At 35.9% G+C, this 26,426-nt stretch overlaps 1 protein-coding gene across 2 annotated transcripts in view; it reads right to left on the bottom strand.

Moving 5' to 3' along the window:
- MAP4K3 (mitogen-activated protein kinase kinase kinase kinase 3) overlaps window positions 1–26,426 on the bottom strand; it is a 135,279-nt gene that overhangs the window by 10,954 nt on the left and 97,899 nt on the right. For both annotated transcript variants that reach the window (XM_011970802.1, XM_011970803.1), the window contains 9 exons: window positions 25,963–26,075; window positions 21,599–21,640; window positions 19,419–19,503; window positions 17,548–17,627; window positions 11,962–12,022; window positions 11,763–11,880; window positions 6,464–6,522; window positions 4,489–4,592; window positions 125–296 (listed from right to left, as the gene is read on the bottom strand). In XM_011970802.1, coding sequence (XP_011826192.1) covers window positions 125–296; window positions 4,489–4,592; window positions 6,464–6,522; window positions 11,763–11,880; window positions 11,962–12,022; window positions 17,548–17,627; window positions 19,419–19,503; window positions 21,599–21,640; window positions 25,963–26,075 — 834 coding nt within the window. The remainder of the gene's footprint in view (window positions 1–124; window positions 297–4,488; window positions 4,593–6,463; window positions 6,523–11,762; window positions 11,881–11,961; window positions 12,023–17,547; window positions 17,628–19,418; window positions 19,504–21,598; window positions 21,641–25,962; window positions 26,076–26,426) is intronic.

Raw genomic sequence — 26,426 nt, 5'->3', positions numbered from 1 at the left:
TGGCAGTGTATGCAGTTTTTGCTTAATAAGAGAGTAAACTTACTACTTATAAAACCAGTATATGTATTACCCTTATAAAACCAGTATATGTATTACCCTTAATAATGCCATAAAAATTACAAACCTGATTCTGTAAACCATGAAGAGGTAGAATTTGGATTGACCGTCTCAAATCGAACCACTTGGTTGAAGTCTCTACCTCTACTGACACCAACACAAACTAAAGGGTACTCCTGCTCAGGAACTACCAGCATTTCAAACATTCTAAGTGGACATGGTATAGGAAAATCTATGTGCTAGAGAAAGAAGCAAAAATACATTAAACAAAGGAAAATAAAAACCAAATAATTCTGTAAGAATACTATAAAACAGCTTTCTACAATAAAGACTGCATCTTGTCACAGAAATTCAGGTAATGTAGAAAAATCTAAATTGTGGAGTATCTTTACAAAGATTTTAGGTTTACCATCACAAAATATTTTAAAGTTATAATTACATGATTTTAGAACATTAAGGCTGGAAGGGAATTTCTAAGTCACATGTCCAACTCTCTCTTTTCAAAGTTGGAAACTAGGGCCCAGGAACTGGGTGACTGGCCCATGTCCCCCGGCCTTTGTGGCAGTCTCCTGTCTCCCAATTTGATGCTTCTTCAGTTATACTCCTCTGCCTTCTTAATCAACTGAGCAAACATGGATGAGAGAAGTGAAATGCTAATTAGCAAGAGACACTCCTCTTGTAAGATGTGAACAGAAAAAGTCATAAATTTAAAAAAGTTAGCTTCATATCTCGTGATTTTATCAAATAAACTCACAGTTACAATACAACCCATCTTAATTTTTTGTAAGTTTAAAATTTCTTTTATATTGCTACAAAGAATAAATTCACATTTTGAAGGACTAAAAAAAAAAAGATGGAAAACACTAACTTCATTAGTAATCAAGAAATAAAACCACAATAAGTAGATACTATACATATCCACCAGAATGGCTAAAATTAAAAGAATGAATTAATAAGCATCTGAGAGGAGTAAGCAAACGCTCATACAACACTGGTGGTGGGAGATAGAGTGGCAGAGCCACACTGGTTAACTGCATTATTTATTAGTGCTGGATATAGGCATTCCTTAGGACCTTGCAATAATACTCCTAGGTATACATTCTAAAGAACATGAGCACATACATACAAGAGACAAATGCAAAACAGATAAAATTATGGCATATTCACAAAATAATTATATATAGAGAACTGAAAAATGAATAAACTATAGCTATGTCCAGCAACTATACAAATATAATGCTGCACAAAAAAAGCCAGACACAAATGAACATATACTTTATAATTCCACTTAAATACTGTTGAAAAATTAAATAAAACTAGTTCTAATGTTTAGGGACATGTGCTTAGATAGCAAAAAGAGAAAAAAAGTAAGAACTTTCAAGGTTCCTTTGTAAAAAAGAGGCAGGGAGCTGACTAAAAGGGAGGATGACAAGGGGAATTCTAAAATTTTTCTTCACAAAAAATTAAAAAAAAATACCACTCTCATGCATATTTTATTTAGTTCATTCTTATATATTTTATATTTTTGTTGCTTTTATAAACTGGCTGTGTTTTCACTGTATTTTCCAAATGGTTATTGCTGGCATTTAACGAAGCTACTGGATTTGATTTGTTTTCTTTTTTAATCTGGCAACTTACAAATTCTAAAGAAAAGAAAAAGGTGCAACGGGGAATATCGTAACAGGTAGTTTTAAAGTGTTGGAAGATATAAAATGGTACTTGTGGCTGGAACGTGAAGCTCTGTGTTCACCTGCTGTTCCCACATTTCTTCCTTCCCTATGGCTGCTAAAGTCCCTCCATTCCACAGGCACAGACACTTCATCATTATTCTCCAAACCTCTTCTCTAGGAGCTTTACCATTGCCTTGGGGCACATGCTTTTGATAAAATCTGTCATTTTTTAACAAGGTACAGCAACTTAAATAATTCTCTTTGAAATAAAGAGCAACGAAGCAGGAAAAAAACCAATGCTTCTGATTAAAGATGCATTTTTAAACTTTTACAGTTTAAACACAGAAACAATGCTTTAAAAAAAAAACCAACAGATTTTGACTACTTCTATGTTGCTTCGAATAATAACTAAGCAATTTGTCTAAGTCATTAACAGAAGGCATGTCTAATAGTTTTAAATCCAGTTGCTATTGTCCTTGAGGGCAGCAACTGTATCTTGCATATTTTTGTCTCTCTAGTAAGTAACAGGGTGCCTTGCCTACAACAGGTACATTATGTTTGCTGGGGAGATCTTTAATTTTTAACTTTTATTTATGATGAAAATGCAGTCTAGGCCGGGCACGGTGGCTCACACCTGTAATCCCAGCACTTTGGGAGGATGAGGCGGGTGGATCACCTGAGGTCAGGAGTTTGAGACCAGCCTGGCCAAGACAGTGAAACCCCGTCTCTACTAAAAATACAAAAATTAGCTGGGCGCCTGTAGTCCCAGCTACTCGGGAGGCTGAGGCAGAGAACTGCTTGATCCTGGGAGGCGGAGGTTGCAGTGAGCTGAGTTCACGCCACTGCACTTCAGCCTGGGCAACAGAGCCAGACTCCATCTCAAAAAAAAAAAAAATGCAGTCTAATGATGCAAAAACTGTCAGAAATGTCACTAGGAGGAAACAAGAATATAGAAAGCATGACGATGTTTTTGAATACATCTGATGAAGGGTTACAGTACAGAAACACCATAAATACTGATTAAAATAATGTTAAATATGGAGAGAAATATATACATATACAAGTCTTGATGCAGAGGGACACAGAAAGGAAGGAAGGAAGGAAGGAAGGAAGGAAGGAAGGAAGGAAGACAGACAGAAAGTAAGAAAAAGCAAGCAAGCTAGGTTAAGGTTAAGGAAAGCAGGCAAACATTATAGCTCAGAGAGTTTAAGGAAAGGGAGAAGAGTGATTAAAATCTTGATGGAGACCTGCAAGTAGAATTGTACTACAGGTTCACTATCTCAGAATGCTGGTAACAGGCCTCATTAGAGCCAGGCCAAGCACCCTGGTGCCATCTACCAGGAAAAGAGAAGCCATGGACGGGTAATTTTTAAGCTTCCTATATCTTCAAAGTATATATTCCCTCCTGCATGCTCTTGACACAGACAATTCCTCTAATAGAGAAAAGCATTTTTCATTATACATTAGGATAAATGGTTTAACATATTAGATAACATAAAATTCATTCATATCAGGTTAATCAGTCTATCAGTATACAAGAATAACTGATATGATAAAACATTTCATTTTGATAGAGGTTAGGAATGAAAATAATAGGAAGGACATATTTAAAATAGACTAAAGAAAGAAAGGAAAAAGGAAAGGAAGGGGTTGCCAAAAAATCAAACTGTGTAGACTTCACCATTCCATCTTGGATAAAGCATTCTTTTGTCAAATAAACAAGAACAAAGAGGAGCTGAGAACAAAACAATTTTTGCCATAAATGGGCTGTATTCAGTAGTTCTGCTTTACACAACTTATAAGGCTATTTTCCCCTGAGGTTTCAGTTTAAGTAATTTTTGTTTCAGTGTATTTACCTGTGAAATTAATACTTCAATAGGTTTCAAATTCTTGAAACTATATTTTCATCTGTTTAGCCCTAGTTAATCTTGAGGTTAAAACTGATATTAAAAAACGAAAACTAGACTTTTTAGTCACTTACAGGATTTTAAACAACAGGGATTCAATACTTTAAATATCTTAATACTATAAAATTTAGGAAGAACCCCACTCCAGCTATATTCCGACTCTAAATTTCTACTGAGATCAAATGCACATGAGAAAAGACCACTTAGTCCATATATAATAGCACGGAAAACAACTTTAAAAATTCATTTGGTATTTCCTTGATGTAACTGAGCCTGTACTTCACATATTTTAAAGGTTTTTTCCTTAAATGTAAGTTATAGATGAGTAATAGTAAATATTTTTAAAATTATTCATTCATTAAATGATTTTAGAAAACTTAAGCGCAAAAAAAAAAAAAAAAAAAAAAAAATCTGTGGAAAGGCCTGGGCAAATTAATGGGTATGTATATAACTAAAAACAACTCATTTCCCTGTCATTATGATTATCCCTAGTTCTCCTAGGCCAAACTGCAACCCGTATGTTGTTTTCAGCTGTGATGGAGGTCAACCAGAGAGTATATTCAAAACATTTCACTGATCTTTTGGTACTTCCTGTTTCTGCCATCAGGCTCTGCACGTGAGACACTATTTCCAGCTCCCCACCGCCATACCCTTGAACTATTTCTCTCGTCTCTTATGAAACTTTTAGTAGGCCAATTAAGTTCCTTACAATTGGGCAGATCTTCACAACCCTGCCACATTATCTAAAATCATTAAATTAACCTGAAAATTAACTGAAAAAATGTTTCTTTAAAGAACAGTAAGGTTGACAAGCTTTTATACTAAGAACAAGATAGTTTGACTTTTATGCTTACCTTAATTAACATAAATTTCTGCATTGGTTCAACCCATTCTAAAAGAACAATGCTAGTCTGAAGTGCTCCACATAGGTATTTATGGCCCGTATAAGGATTTCTTACTGTCAAAGCAAAAATATAAATGAGTCCTCTTATAATACAAAGTCCTTATGACAATAATTGCATGCACAAAAAAAAAAACAAAACTAAACATAAAATCAAAAGCTGGTTGCCAGTTCAATTTCTTAATTAGAGGGCTGGGTGAAAAAAATACTGTTTCAGGTAACAGCAGGAAATGCCCTCTTAACTTGCAGGATTTTTATATGTATGCAGAAATGAAACCGCTGGTTATAATGAGGCTGTGGGGTAGGAGGAAGGACTTTTGGTCTTATGATGGCAGGAAAACTACCTGAGGTGGCAACATGCTGATAAAAGGGTCAAGGTAAATTTGGGAAGAAGTTGTCAAACTCATAAGATACAATACATTCAGGTGGTTCACAAGGTGCTTTTGCTGGTAATGTTCAGAAGCAATAATGTTTTGTTTCTGAAAATAAAACACTTGTCCATCTTCCCCCTTTTGATTAAATTCTTATGGTCACTAGAAAACATCACAGATATTAACCAAACCTTAAAATACTGATTTACAAATAATAAAACTGAATTATCTCAGATTTTGAAATACTTTTCTGGTTATAAACCAGAAGAAGTAACGTAAATACATGTGAAGTAAATATATTTGGAATAAAGATAAAAAAATTGAACTGTGAAAAGGGGAACAGCAGTAAAATTCACAAACTTCACATAGATTTGAAATATTTAAATGGCAGAGGAGGTGAAAAGTGTCCCGCCAAAGAAAACAGAAAAGTCTATATAGGAAATTATTTCCTATAATTAACTTTTCCTAAAAATCTGCCCCTTTGTCCCCAGGTAAAGTCAGTTTGCTGGAAGTTCTAACAGAGACTCAACCATCATGTCTAAACCCAACCTTGTCATCCTCTTTTGCTCAAAACCAGCTGTTCTTGCTTCCTGTTAACAACACTTTGCTGTTCTGCCAGTCTTTTGGGTTTGAGGCCTCAGTCATCTCTGACATCTTTTCCCTTCACACCCAGACACTCCTTCCTTGCTATTTGCACTGCTACTGTTCTAGCACAAGACCTCCTTCCTTACTTATTGCATAGTAATAAGTACATGTTCACACAAGACCAATGGCTCACACTCATCTGCCATTCTCCTTTCTATAATCTGTATTCAGCTAAGCTGAATAGTCAGCATTTATTATGTAAGCTTTATGATTTTTTTTTTTTGCCTCCACATGTTATGTCATTTCTTCTGTTTGAAACGGCCTCTCCATCTATTCAGTTCAAATCTGAATCTGCCTTATTTTGAGGCCTAGCCCAAATGCCACCTTCTTCAGTGAGCCTAGGTTTAGAGTCCCTTCCACACTATACTTTGTGGTATAATGACTCATGTGTTTATCGTCCCTTTAATAATAATAGTAACTTAAGGGAAAGCAATAATTTTTTGCTCTGGCTACATGCAAACAGAACAACTGTTATGGGGGGAATTTAGGTGAGGGGAAGGTGACCATAAAAACACATGCTGAAGGAATAAACGCCATCTCACCAGCCATTGCTAAGCCGAATGGTGAATGGTATGTAACAGGACCCTTGGAAAACAGGGTGTGATAAAATGTGGTTTTAAAAAAAAAAAAAAAGTCATACTACTTTCTCCATTTACCTAGGCAATAAATTATTTGCTAAACAAATAAGTTACTGGCAAAAAAATTATTTGCAGGTACTATATATTTGGCTTAGTCTACACAGGATGAAATGGCCAAGGAATTTGTTCTACTTAAGGGATAAAAATAAAGTATTACTGGCAGAATGCCCTGGGGTAGTACTGTTTTATGCCAGATTTTACAATGAGTCTCATGGGGTTTTCTTAGCTGCCCTGTAAAGCAAGACAGCTATATGCTATTGGACAGTTTACTTACCAACACAACACTTCTGGCACCATTTGGTTTCAGGGATTTTTGCTGATACAGAAAATTTCCTAAATGTAAATAAAAGTGAGTATATACATGTAGGCAAACTTAGTATATGAAAAAGCTACTGTTACAGATCAGTGGAGAAAGGATGCATTCAAAACTGGTGCTGACATACTAGGTCATCTGTTAAAATTAGAATAAAAAGGCCCGGTGCTGTGGCACATGCCGGTAATCCCAGCGCTTTGGGAGGCCGAGGTGGGCGGATCACGAGGTCAGGAGTTTGAGACCAGCCTGGCCAACATAATAAAACCCCATCTCTACTAAAAATACAAAAAAATTAGCCAGGCATGGTGGTGCATGCCTGTAATTCCAGCTACTCAGGAGGCTGAGGCAGGAGATTTGCTTGAACCCAGAAGGCGGAGGTTGTGGTGAGCTGAGACCACACCACTGCACTCCAGCCTGGGCAACAAGAGCAAAACTCCGTGTCAAAAAAAAAAAAAAAAAAAAAAAAAAAGAATAAATTGGATCCCTTTCTCATGGCCCCCAACCTGTTTCAAATGGATTAAAGGTTTAAATTTGAAAACAAACTACAGAAGTCTATAGAAATGTATGACCTTGGGATTTAAGAAAATACAAAAAGAACAAATCATACAGGAAAATGCGGTTACATTTTATTTGACTTTTTTCCCCCCACTGATTCATCCCTAGCATCTCAAACTACAGGTGGCAGTCAATTATTGAATCAGTAACTTTGGTTTACCAAAAGATAACACTGAGAAAGTGAAAACATTAGCCAAAAACTGGGGAAAGATATTTTTAAGTACATGTAATACATTAACATGTACTGTAAAAAGTTGTTGTTAACAATTTGTGAAGAACTTCTTTTATTTAGAAATCTTTGTTTATTCAGCAAAAGTGGGATACAGATGTTCTGCAAAGGTGCTATAGGGGTTTTGCAAACATCTGACTCGAATTTAACAGGTAAAAATCAATTCTGAATGTTTTTTAAAACTACAATTTAAAAACTACACATACACTCAAATGTCTTTTAAAATGTAATATATTAAAGACTGTTGGTGCATCAAATTGTAAAAACCTCAAATTAAACCCATTTTTGTACACTTTTTAAAAATTAAATTTTATTTTATTTTTTGGACAAGGTCTTGCTCTGTCGCCCAGGCTGGAGTGCAAAAGCATGATCTTGGCTCACTGTAACCTCCGCCTCCCAGGTTCAAGCAATTCTCCTGTCTCAGAACTCCGAATAGCTGGGACTACAGGTGCCTGCCATCACGCTTGACTAATTTTTGTATTTTTAGTAGAGACAGGGTTGCGCCACGTTGCCCAGGCTGGTCTTGGACTCCTGAGCTCAGGTGATCCGCCCGCCTCAGCCTCCCAAAGTGCTGGGATTACAGGTGTGAGCCACGGTGCCCAGCTAAATAATTTTTTTTTTTTTTGAGACAAAGTCTCGCTCTGCCGCCCACACTGGAATGCAATGGCTTGACCTCAGCTCACTGCAACCTCCGCCTCCCAGGTTCAAGTGATTCTCCTGCTTCAGCTTCTCAAATAGCTGTGATTACAGGCATCAGCCACCACACCCAGCTAATTTTTGTATTTTTAGTAGAGACGCGGTTTCGACCTATTGGCCAGGCTGGTCTCGAACTCCTGACCTCAAGTGATCCGCCTGCCTTGGCCTCCCAAAGTGCTGGGATTACAGGTGTGAGCAACTGTGTCTGACTTCTACAAATATTTAAATTCTTTTTTTAAAAAATAATTTTTATAAGAAAGAGAGAGATTTCACCACGTTGCCCAGGCTTGTCTCAAATTCCTGAGGCTCAGGTAATCTGCCAAAAGTGCAGCCTCCTTAAGTGCTGGGATTACAGGCATGAGCCACTTAAATGTGTAAATTTGCCAAAGATTAGATAGATGCCAGTGCTCTGCACAAGTCTTTTTTTTTTTTAGAGTTGTATAATTTTATATAAAATTGTACAATACATGTGTTCAGTGCAATCCAAACAAGCTCAGAACAATTTTCCTGATGGATGTTCTTGTAACTATACAATTGGCAACTGAGTGATAATCAAGCATAAATATAATATTAATAAATATTGTAATACTGTAATTTTAACTTTAACACATTTTATATATTGACCTATTTATGAAAAGTTATAATTTTAGCTTCATTTACTAAGTCCTTACTATGTATGTGCCATGCATTTTAGACATCTGTGTCATTCAGTCTGTTCAATAAAGAGGTAGGTTACAGCATAGAAATCTGAAGCTTAGATTTTTGCTCAGGTGTTTTTTTTTTTTTTGAGACAGGGTCTCACTCTGTCGCCCAGGCTGGAGTGCAGTGGCGCAATCTTGGGTCAGTGCAACCTCTGCCTCTTGGGTTCAGGCAATTCTCCTGCCTCAGCCTCCCAGGTAGCTGGAACTACAGGCTGTATCAATTTAAATGAACATTATTTGGAGTTTGCAAGGTAAGCTGTTAAAAACTGTTAACTATTTCTAAGTACTTGTCCTTGTGAATCAAAACGTTTTTCACACTGTGACAGCTAAACAATGATACAGAATTTATTCAGATGTTGAAGTACTGAACGACTACAACGGCAATCTAGAATATTCTGGTTACAATTTTCTGGTAAAAACACCTCATCGTACCCTTGACTAACTTTATATTAGGAAAAGTTTTACATTATAATTTATAATTATAAAAATGCCCCTTTCATATACATTGGAGTTTAATGCAGCTTAAAATAAAACAAAACAAAAACTTCCCATACTCAACAAATCTGCTTCGAACCAAAGTGCTTTTTAGAATTAAAAAAAAACTGAACCAAGCTCCTGATAGATTTCAGCTGGCAAAAAGTTTAATGTTCCTGTCCACACTTGTGAACTTGTCTTCTGGCTCCCAAAGCTAACTTACGGGTTAAAACACTGAACTGGTCAAAACCCAGGAGAATTAACTGCCAAGTTCTGAAAGACCATAGGGATGACTACTACACAAACAGAAATCAACTATTAAGTATGGTTGTGAATTAAGGATTTCAAAAACTTTTCAAAACAGAGTTGTGGGCAGTACATGGAAAGGCAATACAACTTATTTTACCAGCACCCAAGTAACTGGAATTCTAAATCAACTAACAGTCCGAATGCATTTAACATAGGATACTTTAGGGTACACTACAAGAATAGCTCAATTTATCATGCCCAATAATGATGACAACAGGTCTATTTTTTGAGAGTTTACTAGGTGCTGTGGTAGGTACTTTACATACACAATGTATCATTTTCAAAACAACTCTGCCAGATGAGTATACAGGTTCCATTTACAGCTGAATACATGTGGAGAGGTTGTATAATTTATCCAAGGTCCCATACCTAGTAAGTAAATGATCCAGGATTTAAATTCAACTGTACTTGAATTCCAAAGCTTATGCTTTACTAAAAATGGATTACAATATGGTGCAATGAGTACCTATCTTCAGAATGAGAACCATGAGGCTCTTTATCGTCAGATTAAGAACAAGATGCTCAGTAGAGGTTTAAGTTGTGCTCACTGTATGGCAGAAGAAATGGTATGAATACACATATATAAAATATTATCATGTTAAAAGGGTTTTTAGGTTTTCTGCCAATAAGTGAGAGAATTAAAAGATTTTACAGTAATTACTAGATAATGAAACTGAAGAAAGTGGGAAGGATGTATTTGTGGCTGTTACTACTAAAAAAACTAAAGATTGACTATAATAAAATCCCTGAAATAATAACTTGGAGGTGAAATATCCTTACAGCTGAACACATGGGGAAAGGTTGTATAATTTATCCAAGGTCCCATATCTAGTAAGTAAATGATCCAGGATTTAAATTCAACTTTACTTGAATTCCAAAGCTTATGCTTTACTAAAAATGAATTATAAAATGGTACAATGAGTACCTATATTCAGTGTAGGTAAAATCATACCATATGGAAACTCCTTAAAGGAAGAGATTATATCTTATTCATTTTTGTCTCATCTATACAGGGAACATTTCATACACATTTGGTGTATTCAGTAAAATCTGGAAGAAATGAACACAGCTAAAAGCAAAAAAGCTAAAAAGGTCTCTAATAAAATATATCCAAATGTGAATGCATCTAAGTCCATATGTCATATAGTCCTTGAGGGCACTTTATGTGTATATTATAGTAAAATATAATAAATCAAGTTCAACCCTGAGTAATCATGAAATGATCCCAATGAAATTAGTATACTCTATTTAAGAAAAGAGAACATCCTATATATTTTTATATAATTTTCATCAAAAAGGTTAATTTTTAAAAAAATCATGTACACATAGGAGCAAATCTTAGCCACACTGTAAACTCAGCAATTGAGAACAGCAGATTCTCAAGGTACTTGAAAATTAAGGTTTTATGTTAGTTGCTTTACAATAAATATTATAAAAAAGAATAGCCATATTATAAATTTTTCATAAAATACAATTCATACTAGAGTTAGAAAATCTTTCAGTCAATAAAGAGGTCCAATATTATATTAAACAATGAAAGAACAGTGCATAACAACAAATTACTGAAAGTAGAAAGGCGAAACCCCTCAACTTCAAACTAATGATTTTCTAATGCAAAACACTGAGACATGGTCTTGCTTTGTTACCCAGGCTGGAGTGTAGTGGCATGATCACGGCTCACTGCAGCCTCAACCTCCAGGGCTCCAGTGATCCTCCCACTTCAGCCTCCTGAGTAGCTGGAACCACAGGGTCGAGCCACCATGCCTAGCTAATTTTTTAAAAAATAATTTTTGTAGAGATGAGGTCTCGCTACATTGCTCAGGCTGGTCTCGAACTCCTAGCCTCAAGCCATCTTCCTGCCTCAGCCTCTCAAAGTATTGGGATTACAGGCGTGAGCCACCATGGCAGGTTGCAAAAACATTTTTCAATAAATCATTTTGATTTTCTAGGTGTAGAAACTTTGAGAAAAATTTTATAAAGTTAACACATATGTCAAAAGCAAAGGCACTAAATGTAATGTAAAATTATGGCAAAGTGCAAGAAAAAACTAGTTTTAAACTTGCCAAAAAAGAATAAAAAATTCAGAGAGAAAACATCTGATACAATTTGAAAGTATAAAGTAGAAAAATTTTAGAACAAGAGTGTGATCAATAAGCACTTGTTAAATTATATTACTTATTATTTTTTCATCATGATTTCTATTAACCCAAACTGAGTGCTCTTTCACTTTCTGTAGCATAGGTATTTACGAGAATGAACTGTTAACATCATATTGCCTCTAAGGACGTACCCTTACCTTGGCAGTATTCTGTCAGGGAGTTTGTGTGCTGGAATAGCAACGGGTAACTTTTGCATTTGTCTTGCATAATCAAAAAGCCCTGGTAAATTATGGGAATAAAGCTGAGAAGCTTTACCTATAAAGAAAAACAGATATGACATAAAAGCTAGTAACAAATAGTAACAATTGTAAGGTATTTGAAAACTAAAATACTTACCAGATATTGATAGCAAGCAATTGTTCATTACATACAACCATGTACACCTTCGAGGGAACAGCTGATTAAAAAAAGGCACAAAGTTTATAAAGAATAATACATAACAGCAATGTAAATCTGCACACAGTAATCACGTAAGCTGTCATATCTATAGGTCAGTTCTTTAAAAAGTAAGTTATTTTTAATATAAATTAACTTTATCAATGATTCAAAACAAGATAATATACATACATACATATTTATGTGAGAGAAAAAAATATATTAGGCTAAATTTTAGCCTAAACACGATATGATCAGCTTAAGTCTCTCTTATGATTAAGGGCTAGGCTATGTAACCCCACACTATGCAGGGAATAAGAACATTTTCAAACAACATCTATTCCTTTATTTTGGTTCTGGGGTTGAATAATTAAGATTCTCCTGTCTACTCCTCCCAAAATATACTTATCTAGGCATAATATGCAATGCATGGCTTCTAGGGTGTATGATACAGAAAAAAAGGATCATGGTATAGTGGAACACAGGATACAGAAACACTAGGTATGGAGGGAAAAAAAAAGGCTGAGACAATATGATGAAAACTCACAAATCATAAAGGATCTCTATATACATGTATATAGATATATATACACATATAGATATATACATATATAGATAGATATACACACACATATATATATGAAATTCATTACTAAAATTTAGTACCATAAGAACTGAGAGGCATCTCTGGAAGCCTGAAAGTGGTCACAATTTAGAGCAAAGAAAAGTGAATTTCATGGAACACAACCTATATATTTAAAAAAATACTCTCATTAAGACATTTTGCTATGCGTATCAGTGTTTTTTAAAGTGGTCCTTGGACCAGCAGCATCAGCAACACCTGGGCACATGGTAGAAATGCAAATTCTTGGACCTCACCCCAGACCTACTGAAGCAAGAAGTTCTGAAGCAGGACCCAGGAATCTATGGTTTAACTAGGCCTCCAAGTAATTCTGAGGCCAACTGAGGTTTGAGAGCCACTGATGTACATAATTAAGCATTCTGATTTAACAACCTTTGTTGCTGGGTTTGCTCTGGTAATTCCTACAACTAAGTTACTCCAAAAGTAACTGAGATGAGAGAAGGGAATAGAGAGGACACAGGGGTGAATGATGAAACGCATCAAGGCCTCTAAGGACATTACTTTATGGAAACACAGCCATAATAATGGGACTGAACAACTAAAAGAGAAAAGGTAATAATAAAAGGGAGGAGAAACAAAGTAACATTTTAATAAAAATTTTATTTCATTTACTGGGAAAATGTACTTACATAAAATAACCAATTTCTCCAAACAACTAAAATGTGGCATTGCCAATACAGTTTTTTTTAATTTGTAAAATGTGCCTATACCTGTGCCTCAGATAGAGAAGATATCAACATCCATTTCCTACTTTCTGCTTTTCACAAAAAATTCACAACAAAATTGGGACTTCATTGGCTATACTGAAAAAATCAGGCAGAGAAGGGGCAATGACTTATTCCAGACCACATATCAGCACATGTTATCAAAGTAGCAAGAAACAGATTTTTATTTAATTCAGTGTTGAACTGGGTTTTCATATACATATCCACTGAAAAAGTATTTATCTAATACCACACCTATGGTTTACTATAAAATTATATACTTGTAAATATAAGTGGGTTTGCTTATTTAATATAAACATATATAAAGTAGCAAGACAAGACACAAATTCCTTTCATATTTTCTACATAGTGACAATGAAAAGGTATTTATGTATAGTTTTATTTTAAAAAAGTACTGGATTTCATCATGAATTTTCATTTTTAACAACAACTTTTTCTAGATTTCTAGTAACAACAACTTTACTAGATTTTCAATGCTTTCTTCCTTTAGTGAGTTAGGTTCTAGGTGAAATGATTGGTTTAATAAATAAGAATATAACAGTTAAAAAGGATAGCTTCTATATTCTGCCTAGACTCATATCTGTTTTATCAGTGACTCTGTGTGATCTTGGGTAATTTACTGAATCTCTGTCTCAGTGTTCTTATCTGTAAAACAGAATATCTATATCTCATAGAGCTGTATGGTAATTAAACACGATACTCCTTGTAAAGCACTTAGAAGAATGTCTAACACACACTGAGTACTAAATAAATGTTAGCCATGAATAATGAAGCCAGATAAAAAATTTTAAATCAGGACTCTGATTTGTGTCATCTTCTTACTTTTCAGAATCTTCCCCTATCTAGTAGGCTCATGCCACCCTGTTTCCTCTAAAGTCTAGAGAAAATCAAACTAATCATCAATTTCATAATAAGATGAAAAATTCAGGCTCCACATATACTAATTCTTTAGTCTTATAGTGCTCCCTCTAGGAGGGAAAAAGGTTTCCTTTGAAGGGCAATGTTTCAAAAAAAAATTACTCTAGTAATCTAATTTCAAATGCTAAAGCAACTAAGAAGGGAAGTTACTGCAGACTGGGGCTAGGTGTGGTTGATGGGTGCCTTCTCTTAAGAGTCCTAGCCGGGCCTGGTGGCTCACCCCTGTAATCCCAGCACTGGGTGGGTAAGGCAGAAGGACTGCTTGAGCCCAGGAGTTTGAGATCAGCCTGGGCAACAAAGTGAAATCCCAGTCTCGACAAAATACCAAAAAATTAGTTGGGCATTGTGGCGTGTGCCTGTAGTTTCAGCTACTGAAGATGCTGAGGTGGGAAGGTCACTTGAGCCCAGGAGGTCAAGGCTGCAGTGAGCTGTGTTCATGCCACTGCCCTCCAGCCGTGGTGACAGAATGAAACCCTGTCTCAAAAACAAAAGCAACGGAAGAGTTCTTCAAATTAGGTTGATAAATGCTTACTCCACCTATGCATAAAGCTGGCCTTATTCCGTACAATTAATATTGCTACCAATATTACTTCTGGATATCTCATTATACCCAATAAAAATAGGACCACCTTTGAATTATTTATTTACTAATTATTATAATTACAAGATGCTTTTCCTCCCTTTCCCGGTTCATAGGTACTTTTCAGTCATTTCACTGTATACCATTTCCAGATTAAAAGATTTACAGTATATCATACAGTTTAGAATCTTGTTAGAAAACTTGATTAAAAAAAGAAGATGAAAATGTTTAGTCATGAATAAATCATTACTTACAGATTTTTTCTTTCCATTTTATTTGTAATCAGTTTATTTTTATTTTTATTTTGTTTTGAGATGGAGTCTCACTCTGTTGCCCAGGCTGGAGTGCAGTGGTGTGATCTTGGCTCACTGCAACCTCCGCCTCCTGGGTTTAAGTGATTCTCCTGTCTCAGGCTCCTGAGTACCTGGGACTACAGGTGCACACCACCATGCTCGGCTAGTTTTTGTATTTTTAGTAGGGACGGGGTTTCACCTTATTTGTTAGGCTGGTGTTGAACTCCTGACCTCAGGTGACCACCCATCTCGGCCTCCCAAAGTGTTGGGATTACAGGTGTGAGCCACCGTGCCTGGCCTTGTAATCAATTTATATTGATAAAAGAATTAGTCACATAACCGGAAGGCACCCCAAACTCAGTATGACCAAATTGAAAGCATTACCATTCTCTTCAAATCAATACATCCTTCAGTATACTATACTCCATCTTTCTGTTACTGTCAAGCACCCAGTCACTCAAGTGGAAAACCTGAAGTTAACCTAGACCTCTCTTCACCCTCCATGTTGAATTGGTCACTCAATTCGGTCACTTCTAGATCTTTGATCTTTCTCCAGGTCCAGCATTTCTCTACAGGAACTATACAACTGGGAGAGAGAATATGGTGAAGTAGTTAAGGGCATGGAATTTGGAGCTAGCTTGCCTAGGTTCATATTCCAGTCCAGCCACCGAATAGCTGTGGGGTCTTTGGCAAGTTACTAATCCTTTCTGTGCTTCAGTTTTCTCATCTGTGAAATGAGAATATCAATGGTATCTACCTCTGAGAGATTTCATGAAGACTAAATAATGTATGTCAAGCATTCAAAAACACTGCATGGATACATAGTAAGCTTTATGTAAATATTAGCTATTAATATCATCATCATTATTATCAGTTTGCAGGTTGTTTTATGTTCCTGACTCCTGGGTACTAAATGACAAAAGCTCCCCCGACTCATTGCGACACTCAAAAACATCCCCATATCGGGGGAGAGGAGGAGAGAAATGGGGAATGACCACTAATGATTATGGAGGTTCTTTTGGAGATGACAAAAATGTCCTAAAACTGATGGTAGTAATGGCTGCACATGCTGTGAACATACTAAAAGCCACTGGATTGTACCCTTTAAATGGGTGAACTGTATGCTATATGAATTATATCTCAATAAAACTATCTTTTCCCCCCTGTTCTCTCTACCTCTGCCCTGAATTAACACTCTTTCACCATTTGACCATGGTTTTTAGTCTCATCTCTCACCATACTGCAAACAGATATTTCTAAAACACAGGTCTGTTCCATCAGCATGGTACCCCAAACTCTGGTGTTTGGCTTCCGCCTGTCTACCCAGCTCCATCTATTGTTACTATTCTGTACTCCAGTCAAATTGCCCAGTCATTGTTCCCATACTTGCCATGCTATTTCACATCTCTATGCCATCATGCTTATCCTGTCTGTGTGGCAAACTTCTATTCATCAGAATTTAAGGTCCATCTCAAATGCCCCTCCTTCTCATCTCCCCACAGGAGGTGCTGGTGACATCCACCTCTATGGCCAATATCTTATACTCATTCCTATGACATCTAATCCTGAGTGTTGTAGTTACTGGTTTATACATCTGTTTTCCCTATTAGATCATGAGCTTTTCAAGGGTATGGACTAGTCCTGTGAATCTGTCTTCAGTATCTGGTAATTAGAACATGCTCCATGAAGGTTTTTTTTTTTTTGAGATGGAGTTTCACTTTTGTCGCCCAGGTTGGAGCGCAATGGCGTGATCTCAGCTCACTGTAACCTCCTCCTCCTCCCGGGTTCAAGTGATTCTCCTGTCTCAGCCTTCGAAGCAGCTGGGATTACAGGCACATGCCACTACGCCCAGCTAATTTTCGTATTTTGAGTAGAGATGGGGTTTCACCATGTTGGCCAGGCTGGTCTCGAACTCCTGACCTCAGGCGATCTGCCTGCCTTGGCCTCCCAAAGTATTGGGATCACAGGCACTTGCCACAGTGCCTGGCCTCATGAGGATTTTAAGAATAAAAGAGGCTGGGGCGGGGTGGCTCATATGTGTAATCCCAGCACTTGAGGCCAGGAGTTCGAGACCAGCATGAGCAATATGGTGAAACCCTGTCTCTACTAAAAACACAAAAATTAGCCAGGCATGGTGGCTCATGTCTGTAATCCCAGCTACTTGGGAGGCTGAGGCATGAGAATTGCTTGAACCTGGTTGTAGTGAGCCGAGATCACACCGCTGCACTCCAGCCTGGGAAACAGAGTGAGACTCAGTCTCAAAACACAAAACAAAACAAAACAGAATAAAAGAGGCAGCAAGTCAGGAAACTGAATCTTATTTCTGGTCTAATGTGTACTTACGGTAACTTAAAAATTAAAAAAGAAAGAATACACAAAATAACATACCTGTTCCATTGATGTTTCATGAAGTTCATTAAGATTGAGGGTATAAATCCCTTCTTCGGCACCAAATATCAAGTACTGATCTGAAACAAAAGTAATTCATTGACTGATTTTGGTAAATAAAAGATTTTTTAATAGGATTTCTATAATCTAAACTTCCGTAAGTATGTATTAACATATAAAACAAGAATTACCATGATTTATAAGCAGTGAATACAAAGAAGAGGTTAGACACTTTAGACCCATAAACTGAATTATATGTAAACATTAGCCTCAAAGCAGTGAAGAGAATTTTTATGTAAGGGAGATTCTGAAGAGTGGCATAGTACATTCTTCACTCATCAGAGAGTGCTAAGAACTGGCAAAGAATCTGCAGCTCCTTTTTCTAAAACCCCCTAAAGAGAGGATCATGTGCCACTGACATACAGAATATAAATCGAGAGTGGCTGATACAGATTTTAATTATTTCTACAGAATTTTTTTTCAGAGCTCTACTATAAGCACTCTTACTTAAAAAACCTCAGAATCTGACCACAGTCCATTAAAAAGTTAACTAAAACTTGGATACCTGCTAGGGGACTCAGTATCTTCTAAAAGATATGAGATGCATGGCCATGGTCCTTTCTGTTTTTTTTTTTTTCTCCAGAGCAGGAGCAGGAGTGGAAATTTATTAAAAAGGCTTTAGAACAGGAAAGAAAGGAAAGAACACTTCGAAGAGATCCAAGCAGGCAACTTGAAGAACAAGTGCCCGATGTGTTTTTAAGATAATACAGAGTAACAGGTCAAAAACTTTCCTAGACTAACAGACTAAACTGAAGTATGTTGAGAACAGTATAGAATGCTAAGAGCATTCCTAAAGCGCCCAGCATTTAAGATGAGTACTGGGAGATTAATGGCATAAGATCTGTGGTCAGACAGTACTGGATTTAAACTGACCCTTTCTAATTGGCTACAAACAATGAACCTCTCTGAGTGCCAGTTTCCTTGCCTATGACATAAAAGTACTCAGACTATTTAATGAGTATATGTGTATGTATATAAAAATGTTCATGTATAAATGTTCTATGTGTATCTTACATAAACAGACAGCTATTAAGATTCAGATATACAGTGAGAGGACACAGACAGTTCTTAGTGGTGCCTGAGGATAACTTTTCTGATTATGGCCCCTTTTAAGGTCAGAGATCCTCTAAAGTGGTCACTAAACCCTCGGTCCTTGGTAGCTAAATTCCTTCCATAATGGCTGTTTTGAAAAAAATGAAGCTATTGGCCAGTGGCTCATGTCTGTAATCTCAGCACTTTGGGAGGCTGAGGTGACAACTGCTTGAGCCCAGGAGTTCGAGACCAGCTTGGGGAACACAGAGAGATCCCATCTCTACATAAAATTAAAAAACAAAAACAAAAACAGCCAGGCATGGTGGCATGTGCCTGTAGTCCTAGCTACTCGGGTGGCTGAGGCAGGAGGACTGCATAAGGCCAGAAGTTTGAGGTTATAGTAAGCCATGATCATGCCACTGTACTCTAGCCTGGGTGGCAGAGCAAGACTCTTTCCCTAAAAATAAAAAATAAAAAAAGATACCAGACTACTGTGCAGCAGCAGCAGAAACATTTCTGGAGGAAACTAGGGTGGCACAGAATACATGGCTTCACTATATTGAGATGGTAACTATACAATGAAATTTTAATGTTATGTGTCACCTCAAACACTGATAACAGCACAAAGAAACATATTAACCTTAAAATTAAAAAAAAAATTATAACAAAACTTTTTTTCGCCAGAAAGATACTCAGAAAATAAACAAAATCATAAATGCTTTCACGGCCCCAGTTTAAAAAAATTAGGAAGATAACAGATAAAAAACACACAATACTACCTCTTGTGTCTGGGTTTATCCATGATGATGCACAGTGAATTTTCAAAGGACACCCATTAAAAACTTTTGAAAAACATGCACCCATCTAGGGAAACAAAGAATAACCAATATGAAACAGTGACAAGTACAGTCTTTAATATATAAAATGTAATTATTATCTATTTTAATGTGAGAGTCTATAGATAATATACTGAAATTATGATCATCTTCAAATTTACAGAAGTAAGTGTAAGAAATCACCATAGTCATTTGCCTAACAGTGGTACCACAAGTTTCCAGGTGCCACAATAATTTTACTTGGAAAAAAGAGAAAAAAAAGGTCATATGTAGGAAATCATAATCTCTACAAAGGAAGACTGTTTTCTTGTTTGGTTTTATGAGCCTAAAAATGGTATTAAATATTGAATTTCACATTACAAACTGAAACAGGTATGGCTGATTTGAAATTCATATATGTACTTCAACCTCCAAACATATAGACTTTTATTTTTTAATTTTTGCAATCGAGCAATCTGATTATTTTCCCTGGATTCATTAAAAAGCTTAACTCTTTGATGTTAATATTACTTATCAAGTCCATTTACAAACTTTTCAGATAATAAATATATCATAATGAAATACATTACTCATTTGAACTTTATATTGTCAAAGAGCAAAATATTAACTCTGAAATTATCCTTCTGGTTAAATTCTCAAGGTACGAGAATGTTGACTCAGGTAATCACTTTTACTACTGACAACTTGAGAGAAAAACAGTATGAAAATATTTTTGGTCAGAGAAAATTTCAGTATTTGTCATGTCGGCCTAAATTAAAAGAACAGCATTTGTGCATCATTTTATAGATGGAATGTCTTCCTCACAAACACGGAGGTAACATACTGAAAGAAAACATCACTAGCTGACAATAATGGATTAAAAGTATTAACGTAATTAAAACATGGACCTTAAAATTTCCCTTTTAATGACAGAAATATACCAACCAATATATTTTTAAAGATTTTGGTACCAAAAAAGAACAATTTAGCTTGGCAATACCATCAGGTAGTAGTAGACCAATAGAAACATGTTTATATGATGTAGGGCAGAAACTGTATCATTTAACTAATCCTAATAAGGACCTTTTAAGACAGCTACGGAAATTTGATGTTGAGGTACTGCTAACTCCTAGAAATTTACATGACAAAATGAAGAACAAAACAATCAAGCCAGTTCCCAATCTTAAGCTAATTTGCATAGTTGGAGTCTACCTGGCATTCATAGATACCTTGCAGCTTGTCAAACTGCAAGCCTGAGGTGAGTGTTTTATCTTGCAGTCAAGTGGGAAGTTTTGCCCTATTGTATATATTTCTCTGCTATAATATATATGCTATATAATATAAAGTATACTGTATAAATTAGTATTAAAATTATTTAAAAATATTTATAATTTAAGTATGACACAAATTACGAATATAAAGTATATATATTTTGTAACATAGTTTATAAAGTATACTCTGTACTAATTAAAAAGTAGAATTTAAAGGTAAAAAAGGATGGGGTGTGGTGGCTCACACTTGTAATCCCAGCACTTTGGGAGGCTGAGGTGGGCACATCACCTGAGGTCAGGAGTTCGAGACCAGCCTAGCCAATATGTAAAACCCGTCTCTATAAAAACACACAAAAAATTAGCTGGGCGTGGTGACTGGCACCTATAGTCCCAGCTACTCAGGAGGCTGAGGCAGGAGAATGGCGTGAACCTGGAAGGCGGAGCTTGCAGTGAGCTGAAATTGTGCCATTGCACTCTAGCCTGGGCAACAGAGTGAGACTCCGTCTCAAAAATAAAAAAAATAAAATAAAATAAAATAAAATAAATAAATAAATAAAAAGGCCAGGCGTGGTGGTTCACGCCTATAATCGCAGCACTTTGGGAGGCCGAGGTGGGCGGATCACTTGACGTCAGGAGTTTGAAACCAGCCTGGCCAACATGGTGAAACTCTGTCTCTACTAAAAATATAAAAATTAGCCAGGTATGGTGACACATGCCTGTAATTAAATTAGCAATCTTAAATTAGCAATCTTCTGGATTTTTGTTCAACAGTAATGAAGGTTCTTTCAAACAGATGAAAAAAAAACCTAAGCAAAGACAACACATACAAGTGACTTAGCTTGAAACTCAGCCTACTCCATATTTAGTACTTACATGCACTTTAGGTGTTGGAGGAAGACCATTACTAATAGGCTTCTAGAAAAAGAACACATGTACAATTACACTTTTTTTTGCTGCTGTTTGGTATAACAATACTGTATTTCAAACACATTTATTCAAATAAAATACATGAATACATTCTTTGTAAAACAAAACATTACAGTTAAGGCTGAAGTTCCCCACAGTTCTTTCACAATGTACTATTTCTAGTACTTGTCCCAGAAAAACTAGTTTGGTGTAAAACCTTCCAAATCTTTCTCTAGTGAATTAGATATACTTATGTAATCATATGGCTTTCCAGACTTTTTTGGTATATATGTAAATACATGTTCCCACAGAAAATAATTTTTTGTGTGTGTGTTTTAAAACAAATAGTTATACACTATCTGCATGTTCTTTGCCTTAAAATTGGACAGTAATCCATATCAGTCATATAGACTTAGTTCACTTGTTTTAACTGCAGCACAGCATAAATATACTTTATTTATACTTTATTTAACTATTCCTTAAACATTATTCGGTATTTACATTACTGTCAATATTTTACTAGAACACGAATGCTGAAATAAACATTCCTGCATATACCTACTTACACAGCGTACGAGTGGATGTTTTTATGGGTACACTGTGAGAAGTATACCACAGTATGGGTATACTGAGAAACTACTGGTACACAGGGTCTCTACCTTTTACATTTTAGTGCATACTGTCAAACTGCTTTTCAGAGTGTACATATCACATCACACCCACCAGCAATGTATGAGAGCTCCTGGTTCCTTCTAGTCTCACAGCAATATCACCAAGCTGATTAGTAAAAAACCTTTTCTCCTGTGTTCCTCATTAATTTGCATGCCTCTGATTGCTAGGAAGATTAAGAATCTTTTTAAAAACAGTGTTTATTTGCTATCTGTATTTCCTCTTTTGTGAATTCTTTTCCCTTTTTTTTTTTTAACTGAGTTATCTTCATACATATTTGCTGGAGCTTTTAAAAATATATTCTAGGTTTCAGTATTTCCTCTGTTATACATATATAACCAATAGTTTCTCCTCTTGTATAGATAATCTTCATCATGTTTACAATGTGTTTTGCCAACTGAAGTTCTCAATTTTGATGAATTCAAATATATTAATCATTGGTTAGAGTATACAAGCAATTACAAGGAGAAGAAATGTAACACATTTGCTCACCCACACTATCCTGAAGAATGCCAGATATTTCTCCAAGGCCACATTCTTGAGTATATGAACTGTCCCCTGAGAGGGAACCCCCTGGGTATACTTTAAACACGAACTTTGTGACAGTCTACATTTCTTTCAAGGTTAATCTCAATAACATCATTTTAAGGAATGACATTTTAATTTTTCCCTAGAGCTGCCATACGTCAGAATCACTTAAACAATTAGATGAAAACTAACAAAAAAGCTACTGTTAATTGATTTCATATATATAACATAAAAATATAACATTTCTGAAATTAAGATGACACATTTACTTTGTAGATGTATTTTTGAGGATGCACACATCTTACTGTTGCCATAATTTCGGATACCTTTTGATTCCATTTTGCAAATAATTTATATATATTTTTTCTTATACTGTTATTAAATTATCTATTTTAGCAAAACATCATTTTTTTGTTGTTGTTTTTTGTTTTTGAGACAGAGTCTTGCTCTGTTACCCACGCTGGAGTGCAGGGGCATGATCTCGGGTCACTGCAACCTCTGCCTCCCAGGTTCAAGCGATTCTTGTGCCTCAGCCTCCTGAGTAGTTGAGATTACCGGCGCCTGCCATCACGCCCGGCTCTTTTTGTGTTTTTGGTAGAGACAGGGTTTTACCATGTTAGCCAGGTTGGTTTTGAACTCCTGGCCTCAAGTGATCTACCTGTCTTGGCCTCCCAAAGTGTACGGATTATAGGTGTGAGCCACCGTGCCTGGCCTAGCAAAACATCATTTTAAATTAGGGAGCTCTGAGTGTTATAACTCTCAGATTTAACCTAAGCACTAATAGAATTGGTTGTAAATATTATTTAAAATAAATAAGGCTGGGCGCGGTAGCTCACACCTGTAATCCCAGCACTTTGGGAGGCTGATGTGGGTGGATCATGAGGTCAGGGATTCGAGACCAGTCTGACTAACATGGTGAAACCCCATCTCTACTAAAAATACAAAAATTAGCCTGGCATGGTGGTGCGCACCTGTAATCCCAGCTACTTAGGAGGCTGAGGCAGGAGAATCGCTTGAACCCGGGAGGTGGAGGAGGTTGCAGTGAGCTAAAATTGCGCCACTGCACTCCAGCCTGGGTGATAGAGTGAGATTCCATCTCAAAATAAATAAAATAAATAAATAAATAAATAACTATATTATTTTTTATTATTTAAATTTTTCTAGAGATAGGGTCTTGCTCTGTCACCCAGGCTGGAGTGCAGTGGCAGGCAAGCATAGATCACTGTAACCTCGACGTCCTGGGCTCAAGTGATTCTCCTGTCTCAGCCTCCTGAGCAGCTAGGATTATGGGTGCATGCCACCATGTCTGGCTAAATCTCTATTTTATTTTTTGTAGACACAGGGTTTTGCTATGTTGCCCAGGCTGGTCTTGAACTTCTGGTCTCAAGTGATCCCCCTGCCTTTTCCACTGAAAGCACTGGGATTACAGATGTGAGGGTTGTAAATAATTTTAAGAATTATAGCATAAACTGTAAGCATGCTTCAATATATCCCTGATACTGTTTATCCTATGATACAGCCATGGACATATTTATTTCAGAACTACTGAAACAGTTAGTTCCTTATCTTAATGAAGTAAGGTAACAGAAAAAGTGAACTAAAAATGAATACACAAAAATGTTTACTTAGTACCATAGGAAAGGTTAAAAAAAAAGTTTACATCACTCAAAGGCTATTTATTTTATACTGTGTTACAGTCACTCAGCTGCATTTTTGTACTATTATGTTAGCAAGTCTGTTAAAATTTAAATTGTTGAAAGCAAAAAGGCACTGCTCAGTTGGGTAGAACTTCATAAAACCCATTCCTGAAAAATAGTTTACACTCTTGTTAAAAATAACCTAAATTTCACAAATTACAACGAATAACACCAAATGCTTTACATGAATTTTAAGAATAATATGTCATATTGTATAGTGAAATATTTTTAAAAAGTTAAATAGATATAGCACAAAAACCTCTAGTGATGTGCTTACTGCAGAAACCATAGCACATATGTGTACAAACATACTGAATATACTACAAATTTCCATAAAAATAACAAATATTAGTGTATACAAAAACTTCCAAAAAATTCCATTCATCTCGTTGACATCTGCTGAGGTACTGGGGATTTTAAGGATTTTCTACTATTTTAAATTCTATGATGATAGTTGAATGTCTTCCAGTGATTATAAGTCAATTCTTTACAAATGTTTAAAATTTTTCATCTCTTCATGATCTCTGATGAATAACATTTATGTTTTAACAGTTACGATGTTTTAGCTAACATTTGTGATAAGAGTAGCTGCTAAGGCTAATTTCACCTTTCCTGAAGTGGTAAGAGCAGCAATGTCTCTACTTATGTAATCTCTAACAGTGATCCCCAACCTTTTGGCACCAGGGACTGGTTTCGTGGAAGATAATTTTTCCACAGATGGGTGTTGAAGGGGAGGGTATGTTTTGGGGATGAAACTGTTAATCAGGTAATCAGGCATTAGTTACATTCGTAAAAGCAGTGTGCAACCTAGATCTCTCACATGCACACTTCACAATAGGGTTTGCGCTATGAGAATCTAATGCTGCAGCTGACCTGACAGAAGGTGGAGCTCAGGTGGTAATGCTCACTTGCCCACTGCTCACCTCCTGCTGTGTGGCCTGGTTCCTAACAGGCCACTGACCATTACTGGTCTGCGGCCCAGGGGTTGGGGATCCCTGATCTATAGTTAGAAATTTGTCCTGGGGTAGAAGCTACAGCTTTCTTTATCTTTGTCCTTCTTTCTGTAACTTCATGAGACTGTAAGAGAAACTATTAAGAATCAATTACCCTCAATGAGAATAATAATAGTTATTTTGTGAACAATCACAAGAATACTAAGCGTTTACCTGTATAAAGAAGATGTTTTATAATATACTACATAACAAATTGGTCTAAATAATGGAAACAATAAAAAGCCATCATTCAAGTTTACCATAGCTAAATTACTTTTTTCAAGATTTAAATAATCTATTCACCATTATAATACACTAAAATATCAATATAGTAATTGCGAAATATACTACTAGTGCTATAGTTTCACTAATTGTAAGCATAAAACTAACTTAACAGTTAAAAAGGAAACAAACACAAGTAGAACTTATGAATATCAATACCTACTGGTACATCTTTCTTTTCTTTTCTTGAAAGGTTTGTGCCTCTATGTTCATTTTGTTGTTGACATAATGAGCCATCTCGTTCACCATTTAACTGGAAGGAGCTCATTCCATTTCCTTCAATAAGATATATTCATTGAAAATGATTATCTTCATGAAAATTTTTATTCAGAAAGTTATCAAGTAGGAAAGGAAAAATATTAACTTTGGGATAGTGTCATTCATTTGGAATCACCTAATCAGAATATTTACTATGAAAGTAAGACATGGTCATATATATGTTCTTCTATCTATACCTCTTATTTCTGGCATATTACGCAAATTTAAATTCAGGTTATATATAAGTACATGTATTTGTCAGCTTTAAAAAACCAAATACTGATTTTGTAACTACTTTTAGAAAAGGGGTGATTTATATTATGTCATCCAAGAAACTTTAGTTGCTCTTTTTTTTTTTTTTTTTTTTTT

The sequence above is a fragment of the Mandrillus leucophaeus genome, unplaced genomic scaffold (assembly GCF_000951045.1).
Source record: "Mandrillus leucophaeus isolate KB7577 unplaced genomic scaffold, Mleu.le_1.0 Scaffold974, whole genome shotgun sequence".
NCBI classification, from domain to species: domain Eukaryota; kingdom Metazoa; phylum Chordata; class Mammalia; order Primates; family Cercopithecidae; genus Mandrillus; species Mandrillus leucophaeus.
This window is presented reverse-complemented; position numbering and strand designations above follow the sequence as displayed.